The sequence below is a fragment of the Telopea speciosissima genome, chromosome 11 (genome assembly GCF_018873765.1).
Source record: "Telopea speciosissima isolate NSW1024214 ecotype Mountain lineage chromosome 11, Tspe_v1, whole genome shotgun sequence".
NCBI classification, from domain to species: Eukaryota; Viridiplantae; Streptophyta; class Magnoliopsida; order Proteales; family Proteaceae; genus Telopea; species Telopea speciosissima.
In genome coordinates this window covers 45,268,825-45,279,908 of record NC_057926.1, presented here as the reverse complement: position 1 = coordinate 45,279,908, position 11,084 = coordinate 45,268,825, and the positions used below count along the sequence as shown (strand labels likewise).

Below are 11,084 nucleotides of genomic sequence, written 5' to 3'. Positions count from 1 at the left end.
ACGGGTCCCATCTCGAAAGGATTGATAAATTGCACAGGCTTACTGAGAGTCCGACTAGACAACAATCAACTGCAGGAAAATATATCAGAAGTTTTTGGTTTCTGTCCCCAATATTTGTATTACATTGATCTGAGCAAAAACATGTTCTATGGTGAGATTTCATCAAATTGGGGAAAATGCCCAAATCTTACAATCCTACAGATGTCGAACAATGAGATTACCGGTAGGATACCTCATGAGCTTGCATGGAAGTCATCTATACTACAACGACTTGACTTTTCTTCCAATCGTTTAATTGGAGAAATTCCAAAGGAATTATGGAAAATGAAGGCTTTGTCAAGCCTGAATTTGAGCCATAACCAGCTTTCAGGTATGTTGCCATCAGAAATTGGAAAGTTGTCGAACTTAGGAGTTCTTGACCTGTCGGCCAACAATCTAACTGGACCTATTCCGAATAAGCTAGGGGATTGCTTCAAAATGATCTACCTAAACTTGGGTAAGAACAGATTTAATGGAAGCATTCCAAAACAAATGGGTAACCTGATTTCACTACAACTTCTAATGGATCTTAGTCATAATCAACTATTGGGAGAGATACCATCAGAGATTGGGGAATTGCATGTTCTGGAAACTTTAAATCTCTCACATAATATGCTCTCTGGTTTCATTCCCTCATCATTGGAAGAAATGTTGAGTTTGACATTCATTGACATATCATACAATGAGTTAGAAGGTCCGATTCCAAAAATTAAAGCCTTTGAAGATGCTCCTCGAGAGGCTTTCACAAAAAATAAAGCATTGTGTGGCAATGCTTCAAAAGGTTTGCCCTCTTGCAATTCCACAACGATAGAAAAGAGGAATGCTAAAAAGAGTCACACACTCATCCTTTATATCGTACTTCCTATTTTGAGTGCAATGCTTCTACTATCCATAGTTATAGGAATTGCTTTTATTTTTCAAAGAAAAGCAATGAAAAAGATAGAAACGGGACAGGCGGAAAGAACTGGTCAGACAGATCTATTCGCCGTATGTAGCTATGATGGTAGAGTTGTGCATGAAAATATCATTGAAGCCACTGAAAACTTTGATGAGAAGCATTGCATTGGGAAGGGAGGATATGGAAGTGTTTACAAAGCAACTTTATCAACTGGTCAAGTGGTAGCTGTGAAGAAGCTTCATCCATTACAAGAAGATGCTGAAATGGTCAACAAAACACATTTTACAAATGAGATCCGTGCATTGACTGAAATACGACACCGAAACATTGTGAAATTTTATGGTTTCTGTTCACATGCGCGACACTCATTTTTGGTTTATGAGTATTTGGTAAGGGGAAGTTTGGCAAAAATCCTAGGAGATCTGGAGAGGGCAATAGAGTTGGATTGGATCAAGAGAATAACTGTAATTAAAGGTGTGGCCAATGCACTATCTTACATGCACCATGATTGTTCACCACCAATTATTCATAGAGATATATCAGGTAGCAATATTTTGTTGGATTTAGAGTATGAGGCTCGTGTGTCAGACTTTGGCATTGCAAGGCTTCTAATGCCGGATTCAAGTAATTGGACTTCTCTTGCAGGCACTTATGGCTATCTTGCTCCAGGTAATGCATTTCTTCATTTTAGTTACAATTCAAAATATTGTATGTCTCAATAATGACAACTTAATTAATAGTGTTATAGTTGTATTCCTTGGTTCTCTTTAGTAAGATTATCATAATTTAATCGATTATGGAAAAATAGGACTTTTATTTTAATATTTGTTTCTTTGTGCATTATTTTTATAGAGAAATTTAACATTGATATGTTATAATACATTTTTAAATTTTTTTTTTTTTTATTATTTATCTGAATTTTTTTGTACGAATTTTTCTATAGAGAAATTTTAGCATTGATATATTGTCATACTTTTTTTTTCCTGTACACATTCTTTTATTGAAAAAATTTAGCATTGATTTATTATAATACAACTTTTGAATTTTATAATCTCGTATTTTCTATACCATAATTTCATAGGGTTCACCGATGTATTACAAGTCTAACAAATGTGACTGCAGTTCAATAATTTTTTCCAAGTAATCAACATCTAATTTACTCTCCGAAAATTTATTTTACAATTCAAATATAGTGTTTAAGAAACATCCACAAGATTTACTAACTTTATTTTTTCGCAGAATTTGCTTATACAATGAGGGTGACAGAAAAGTGTGATGTGTATAGCTTTGGTGTGGTAACAATAGAAACATTAATGGGAAGGCACCCTGGTGAGCTCCTTTCATCTTTATCATTAGCATCATCGTCATCGTTGGCATCATCATCATCATCAGTTGTGCAGACCATGATGTTGAAAGATGTTTTAGACCAACGGCTCCCTCCTCCCACAATTGAAATTTATGGAGCGTTGGTTTCAGTTATAAGAATGGCATTTATATGCTTGAATGTTAATCCCCAATCTCGGCCAACCATGAAACATGTTTCTCAAGAGTTATCATCTCAGAAGCCATTTTCTATTGATGAATTCCATACAGTCACATTAGGAGAATTCTTGCATGAAGGAAGAGTACTCGGGTAGATGCAAGCTCATCTGTTTTGGTAGAGAAATCCAATATGTGATTAATATATCAAATATAATCCCATTTATGTTTCTATCTTTCTTGCATGGAGGAAGAGTACTCGATGGTTGAAGTGAGAGCCCTTCTGGATGGGTTGTGACTTTGCGCCAGTTTGGGTTTTCACGATTTTTTATTAGCTCGGATTCGATTTTGATTGTGCATTTCGTCACACAAAGGAAATGTTCTCTGTAGAGCTATTGGTTTTGATTCCAAGAGGTCCTCTCTTTGTGATTCCCTTGGTGTTTGCATCACTTCGCTCCAGAAAGCTATCATGTCCTTTGGCAAATTTAGCTTGTGACTCTTTGGTTGATTCTTCTTTCCACAATGCTCAAGGTATCCCATGGTTTCATCGGATTATTAGTGAGGACAAAGCTGGTTTACCGGTCTTTAGAATGTAATTATTTTGTCAAGTGGTTTTTTGTTCTAGTGAGGTGTGAGAGAGCGAGGCTCTTTGGGTTGGGGTAAGGTGGGTTATGTCCCCCCCTTGTATTCTCATTTTTAGTTCATTTATTAATAAAATTTCAGGGGCCAGCCCGGGTCCCAGGTAATATTCGGTTAAAAAAAATATATTATGTTTCTTTCTTTTTATTTCTAATAATCTTTACATTTTTTTTTCTTTTCAAGATGAAGTTATGTTCTAATTAGATTTAAGTTCTTATTGTTTTCATTTTAATTTTACATACTATAGATAAGACAGTTGCAATCTCTTTCCTATGTCTCCTTTTTATCCATTCATTACTTTCTTTTTATTCTCTTCATGTAATGTTTATTCATATCTTTGAAGTCTTTTTGTTTCTCCATTTGGTATTGGACTTTGGGTATTGCCAGTTTGCAGGGAGAGCAAATCTTCTTTACCATCTCCTCAATTTGGATTGAGAGAAAGTGGAAAATACAATGACTGATTTTCTTTTTCCCTCTTACCTAAAGTCTTTATTATTTTCTCACTCTTGCTTTGACCATGAGGGCTCCATATGGATTATACCGTTAGTCACATTACCATTGGTATGGTGTGCAGATTCCTCCCCACACTAACATCGTAGGGAACTGTACTCTCCCTTAAACTATATACCAACCACCCCGAGCTTCAAAAAGAACTGCTCATCAAACTTGCTTATAATGATTAATATTTCAATCTTAATTTTCAGAAAAAGATTTTAGTATAGTAGAAGACTCAATTCTTTGAATTCAGCACATGCAGGCACTTAAGCAGCAACTCAGTACGAGCTCTGTTGAAACTGATTGTGTTAAATCATGGCATGATAAAATGAATCACAAATATTGATTCCACATTTTTTCTCAAGCATTGCAAGAATTGAAAGACCTATATATAAAAGAAATCTTCAAAGAATTCCCTACTGATCTCTTCCATTAATTCTTTCTACCTGTTCAGTTGGAATAAAGCCTTCGGCCATCCAAAGTGGTACTAAAATTGCCTTTCTAAATTCATAACCTTTAGGAAATGATATACAAAAAAATACACTTGTATATATAGGTGTCAGCATAATAGGAAAGTCTTCTGATATTATATGACCAAGTGGGTCTCCCATCATTAATACATCTGGAATATCATATCTTCTCTTCTAATCTCTTCCAGGACGACTCAGAACGACCTACCTAACTCAGTCAGCTGTAACAGTTCACCATATCCACTCAATCGAATCGTAATACAAACCACCCAAACTATTAAATGAACAGTACATGTCTGATAGAGATAGGTATTGACATTTATTACTCTTACCGTATTTCACTCATAATTACCGTTGTCCGATTCTAACTTAATCATCGGAGTTAGTACGAACTAACCTCGAGTTGAAAATGTTAGATTAGTGATGAAGAGGTCCCAATGAAATATGAAGAATTGTGAAGTGTGAAAGAGGTGTGTGTAGTTTCTATAAAAAGACATCATTGTATGTCATGAATAATTCACAACACCTGATAAACACGTTGTTGATTTAGTAATTAATTTGTTCCGGTGACTGAAGAATTGAAGAAATTAATAGGAGATCGGAGAGGCCCACAAAGTGGAGAACGCAATATAATAAATAAAGGGTATTAATTTTACTAATTAATTGATGGGAAAGAGATCGCTGTTTGGGCTTTCAAAGCCTGCACGCGCATGCTGGTTAATGAGAACACATGAAATCATCATATTCATCCTGGTGGGATTTCCACTATTCAGTGAGAATACGTGCAATCATCACTTTTGTGGAAATTTATCCTCTCAAGTGCACTGCACAGTGAACCGCACTTAAGGATCTTTTTTATATCATTTTTTATGCAATCAACTCGGCACACTTTGATATATTGTCATACTTTTTTTTTTCTTCTACACATTCTTTTATAGGAAAAATTTAGCATTGATTATTATAATACAACTTTTAAAATCTTTTGAGTGTTATAATCTCATAATTTCTATAGCTTAGTTTCAAAGGGTTCACCAATGTATTACAAGCCTAACAAATGTCACTATAGTTCAATTATTTTTTTTTTTTCAAGTAATCACCAACTAATGTACTCTCCAAAAATGTTTTTCACAATTCTAACATAGTTATTGTTGCGTGTGAAAACCTCCGGTACTTGGTTCGCCCGTGGATGAACCTGCAAAAACCAAGCAATGAGCGCAAGAGGGCCGGTGTGGCTCGGCCTAGGACTCTCCGATGCTCAAGTCGGGTCTTCAACGCGACAACAGAATCGCGTAGTAAAAGCAAGATGTGGAATAGTGCTCCATACCGGGTATTTATAGAGTAAGGAGCGAGATGAGACGGTTGGGAGAGTCCTAGTATGGTAGGAGTCCTTCTTTCTAAGGTTCTCGCTCGTAGAGCGGAGTGGAGAGTTATTTTAGGTCGGACTTTATTAAGGTAAGAGTCCATGTAGAGTGTGATTCCGTGTTGCGCTGGGATCGTGGCTCGGCCTTATCCCGTGATTCTCGGGATGTGCCGACGTGGCTCTGGGAGATCCCCTGTGGGTGCTATGAGAGCCTCAATGGAGGAGGGCTCGGCCTACGAGGTCGGCCCGTGGGGTCGGGCAATGGAGGTCGGCCCGGAGGAGGTTGGTCTCGGCCATGAGATCGGCTAGGAGTCTATGGCGACCAGTATAATCTCGGCCTCGACCACCGCCAGCTCGCTCAAACCAGGCTTTGTCAGGTGACTTATCGGATATGGGGTCGGCCCAATTTCTGCTCGGCACAACTCGGTTCTCGGGAGGTCGGGTCGACCACGTGGCAACCTCTGATAGGTGGGGTGTTTTATGCCTCATCACAGCCCCCACTCATCGTGTGTCGGCTCGGCGTTGATGAGTGAAGTTTCCGGCGCTTGTCCGGAAGATTCTTGCGGTTGGGCCAGATTATTTATTGCCGCGATTTGACGTTGCACGACCGACGGTTGGGTGTCCGTGCCACGCCGAAGAGTCATTATGGCGGGCTCGGGAATTCAACATCCTTTGATCTGGGCCGTTGGATCATGCTGAGCTCGGTCGGCCGTTGGATCAAGAAAACCCAAGGATTATAAATAGGCGACTCCTAACTATTCATTCTTCACCGCTCTAAGTTATTGACTTCTCGGCAAGTTTGGAACCGTCAACTCGGTAGATCTCGCGTTTGCTTGCTCGTGATCGACTCGGCCAAGCTTCGTTCGTGATCGACTCTTCTTCAACCATGAAGTCTTCTCCGCTTGATATGTCGATTGGTAGTAGTCCCATGGGCGAACTCGCTCGCCAGTGGCGCAGAGGGCGAGTCCGAGCCGAGAACTCCCACTCACTCTCCCACCATAGACTTTGGGTTCGACCTCGACGAGCCTGATGTAGTGGAGCTTCGTCGAGGCCGAGGTGGCCGAGCCCGCTACCATGGAGTTTGACCACGCGCCCAATCCACGCCGAGACCGGGCCGAGAACTCCGGGTCGTCCTCATCCGATGAGGAATCAAGTGAGGAGATTCGTCCGAGGTGGGGGTTGGCTCGGCCGCTCGCTACCGACGCCCGAGCCCGAGGAAGGCAAAGAGTCGGTGCTTGAGCACGATCACGGAGGCCGACCTCGACTATCCGAGGATGACCTACGCCATCCCCGAGGACATTCAGCTCCGAGTTCCTAATCCCGGGAGATGGCCTCGCTTCATCAGGCCCGCGAGGTGGCTCTGCACGAGACGCCCTTCAAGTATGCTTTTGGCTCCCGCTTCTCACCGGGTGGACCGGATCTTGGACCACTTCCACTGCCTCCTGGTCACCGGTGCCGAACTCTTGGCTGGCCGTGTACGGCTTCTACGCCTGCTCGCGAGATGGGCCGAGGTGCGAGCGTGGCGCTTTTCTCTCGCTCTTCTTCCTGAAGAAGTCTCCCGAGAAGGGGTGGTATTTCTTCTGCCGCCGATCGTGGAAGAGTGCGGCTCTAGGCGGTCACAATTTTTGGTCGGCACGCCGACCTTCAACAAGTATTGGAAGCCCCGTTTTTCTTTGCTTCCATTCCCAACAGCCCTCTCGAACCGAGTGGAAGGAGATGAATCTGAACTATGTAAATAGAGTACTACCCCGACCGAGAACGAGATGACCTCGCTCGACCTGATCCCCAGCGTCCGCCCTTCGATGTTCTCCGGCTTCAGGATGAGGGGTTTCTTCGAGTTGGCATATGACCCCAGTAGGAACCCTTGCCGAGCTTATCTCGGTTGTCCGAGCCGACCCCTTTACTTAGTTTTCTTTTCCTTTTCTCGACTTGTTTTTATGTTTTCGGTTTCTCTTGCGGTGGTTGGCCACATTCCTCCAATGGACACACTTCGTGAAGGCCGAGACTATCGCGATAGGAAGAAGAAGAATGCCGAGAAGAGACCCCGGGTGAGTCCTCCAAGGCCTCCAAGGGCAAGGGGTGATGCCGGGACCATCGGACGCGTGGTCGGTCCGGAGGCCGAGAAGAACACGGTCAAGCCGGTTCCGAGGAAGGGGAAAGGCCGAAAAGGCGAGAGGAGCCAGCCGAGAGACATCAAACGCCAAAAGCTCTTGGTAAACTCACGAGTGGCGGCCTTCCGCCGTGGCTTCTCCCACCAACATCTCCCGATACATCCTGGGGAGGGCTTCGCCAACAACGTCCCGTGAGGCCGACCTGGCTCCTCTTCCTCGGGACTCGGCCTTGACGTCGGCCGCTCACGCCAAGGAATGGCCGGATGCGGTCGGCTCCTCACCGACAAGGAGAAGCTCGAGGCCAGTCCGACTCGAGCTCCTCTCCACCCTATTTCAAGACTTCAATATGGTAAGTTTCCTTGTCGGCTCTTGCATATGATCGATGCGTGTAGTTTATCCCGATTTTTGTTCTCATGCTTTTTTGTAGGGGTTCGCCAAAGCGGTGGAGACCATGCTCCGCTCGAGCGGCTCCCGACCGAGAACTATTCCTTGGGCGTCCAGGCAAGAAGGCTTATCGGACGCCCAGATGCCGTTCGAGGCGTCGGGAGACCCAAGAGAAGCTCACCGCCGAGGCCGAAGTGGAGAGCTCTCGTGCCGAGGTGGTCAGCAGAGAGAAGGTCCGGCTCTGCAGCTCGGCTCGCCTAGGTGAAGGAGAAGGCCAAGGAAGATCTGGCCACGGCTCGGCGCGGCGGCCGACTATCTCCAATCGGAGGAGTACGCCGATATCTCGCCATGAGATCGGAAGCCTCCCTTCGCCGAAGGTTTTAAAGCGAGCCGAGCCGAGCTTTTGGCCGAGATCAAGGCAAAGATACCACGATCTCGCTCTCCCGCTTTGACGATGATGCGACTACTTTTGCGGGGAGATGGGAGATGAGGAGGGAGCCGAGGTCACCCAAGCTCAGCCCCTTGAGGCACACTGCTCCATCCGACGCTTCCCTCCGGGAGCCGGACCACAAGACCCGCCGCGAGCCCAATACCGTGGACGCCTCGAGGGCGCTCCAAGTCCCACGCCGAGGAGACGGAGATGTAATAATTTTTTTTTTTTTTTGTGTGTGTGGGGCCGAGCTGCCCTTTTGTAACCGTGCTGATCGTCGGCTTACAATGAATAAAACAACTTATTTTTTCCAGAATTTGTCTAAGTATTTGAACTCTACGCCTCAAGATTCTTTTCCTTGCGTATTCGTTTTGTTTGTGGCCAAGCTGCCGAGTCGTTTCACTAACCGAGCTTAGGAACTCGTCTCTTTTTTATCCATGCCCAACGTGGTCGGCGGTTTCGCCATGCAACGCCCGAGGTCAATGTGATCTTCACTTTGGTTGGTTAATTCGCCTTTCCTTCATCCGATTGGAGAGGCTATCATATAAGCGGACGCGTGGCCGAATATCCTTCTTGGCCGAGCCTAATGCCTTAGCTTGGTTTTGTACTTTGTTAGGCTCGGCCAAATAGGGATGTCGGCCCTTGAGAGGTCGGCCATGTCTATGTGGACAGTCTTACGACTTGGCTGCCAACCTACGAGGGTCGGTCTTTGATGTCGCCTGGTCTATGAGGACCGGTCTTATGGCTTGGCCGCCGACCTATGAGGGTCGGTCTTTGATGTCGGCCTGGTCTATGAGGACCGGTCTTATGACTTGGCTGCCACCTATGAGGGTCGGTCTTTGATGTCGGCCTGGTCTATGAGGACCGGTCTTATGACTTGGCCGCCGACCTATGAGGGTCGGTCTTTGATGTCGGCCTGGTCTATGAGGACCGGTCTTATGACTTGGCTGTCGACCTATGAGGGTCGGTCTTTGATGTCGGCCTGGTCTATGAGGACCGGTCTTATGACTTGGCTGCCCACCTATGAGGGTCGGTCTTTGATGTCGGCTGGTCTATGAGGACCGGTCTTACGATTTCGACTTGGGAGCTTGCCAATACGTTGAGTGTTGGAGAAAAGACTTTATTGAATCAAGTGTCTGGTCGCCGAATACAAGCATGCTCAATTATTGAAAAACTTTTTCAAATTTTTCGAGTTCCAAGGTCTCGAGTACCTTCTTGCCCCCTTGAGTCTCAGCGATATGTGCCAGGGCGAATTTGCTTGGATACTATGTACGGGCCTTCCTAATTTGGTGACAATTTTCCTTGTTGCCTCGGCCGGGATGCGCTGAGTTTTCGAGAACAAGGTCCCCTTGACAAAAATGCCGCTCTTTGACTCTTGAATCATAGTAGCTTGCCGTCTTCGTTGGTACGCCGCGTTTGAGGTAGGGCATTTTCTGACTTCATCGAGAAGTCAAGATTGGCTCTCACCATCTTCATAGGTCTTCTCATCGGTTGAGCACTCGATGCGATGAAGCCATAACTTCAACCGGTGCGAGGGCTTCGGTCCCATATGCGAGGCGAAATGGACTCTCCCGGTTGGAGTTCTTACAGTCGTCCGATATGCCCATAGGACGCTTGGGAGTTCTTCCACCCATCTCCCCTTGGCCTCATCCAACCTCCTCTTAATGCCGGCAAGTAATGTTCGGTTGGACACTTCTACTTGTCCATTTGCTTGTGGATGAGCTACCGAGATGGGTCGGAAGTCAATGTGGAAGTGCTCGCGAGAATTCTCGGAAGGCGGGTTGTTGAATTGCGCACCATTATCGGTGATGAGAACTTTCGTAGCCCGAACCGGTAGATGACATTATCTCGGAAAAATTTTTCCATGTTCTTCTCATGATGGTGGCAAGGGGCTCGGCCTCGACCCACTTGGTGAAGTAATCGATCGCCACTACTACGTATTTTCCGTTTCCCGATGCCGGGTGAAATCTCCGAGAATGTCCATTCCCCACATAGCGAATGGGATTGGGCTCGGCATTGAGGTTAATTTTGTTGCTGGTCGGCTTGGGATTGGCGCGAGCAGTTGGCACTTCTCACACGTCTTCACGTATTTCATGGCCTCTTCTTGCATTCTTGGCCAATAGAATCCTTGCCAAGTATCTTGTATGCAAGAGCTCGGCCGCCCATGTGACTCCCGATATTCCCTCATGCACCTCGGCTAATGCATACTCGGCCCCCTTCGGTCCCGGACATCGGAGAAGAGGGGCCGAGATTTCCTTTTGTAGAGTACTCCGTCGATCATCGAGTACTTGGAAGATCGGATCTTGACCTTCCTTGCTTCGTCTCGGTTCCCGGGAGCAGTCATTCTCCAAGTATTTGACAATGGGGTCCAACCAGTCGGCCCATCCTCTTCAATGTGCTTTATGTTTTCTTCTTGTAAGGATGGCTTCTCCAATATTTCTATGTATACTTGACCGGCTCGAGATATTGGAGGTCGGCCTCGCCAACCTCGATAAGGAGTCCGCCATTCTCTTTTCTCGTATTCGAGTCATCTCAAAGTGTTCGAGCTCGGAGATCGATCTCGGGCTCGACCCGGTATGCTATCATCCTTTCGTCTTTTGCCTCGTAGTCTCCGTTGACCTGGTAGACCACGAGTTGGGAGTCTCCTCGCACCTTCAACCGCTTTATGCCCATAGCTTTGCTGACTCAAGTCCAACTAGAAGGGCTTCATACTCACCTCGTTGTTTGAGGCGGGAAACTTGAACCTTAGGGCATATTGGACCGAGAAAGCCTTCGGGGC

At 45.3% G+C, this 11,084-nt stretch overlaps 1 protein-coding gene across 1 annotated transcript; it reads left to right on the top strand.

Annotated features, from left to right (window-relative positions):
• The first annotated feature begins 267 nt into the window (after window positions 1-267).
• Window positions 268-2,642, top strand: LOC122646331 (MDIS1-interacting receptor like kinase 2-like). The gene is made up of 2 exons (XM_043839867.1): window positions 268-1,606; window positions 2,177-2,642. The coding sequence occupies exons 1-2, from the start codon at window positions 325-327 to the stop codon at window positions 2,572-2,574; spliced, it is 1,680 nt and encodes a 559-aa protein (XP_043695802.1). The 5' UTR covers window positions 268-324; the 3' UTR covers window positions 2,575-2,642.
• Window positions 2,643-11,084: the final 8,442 nt, after the last annotated feature.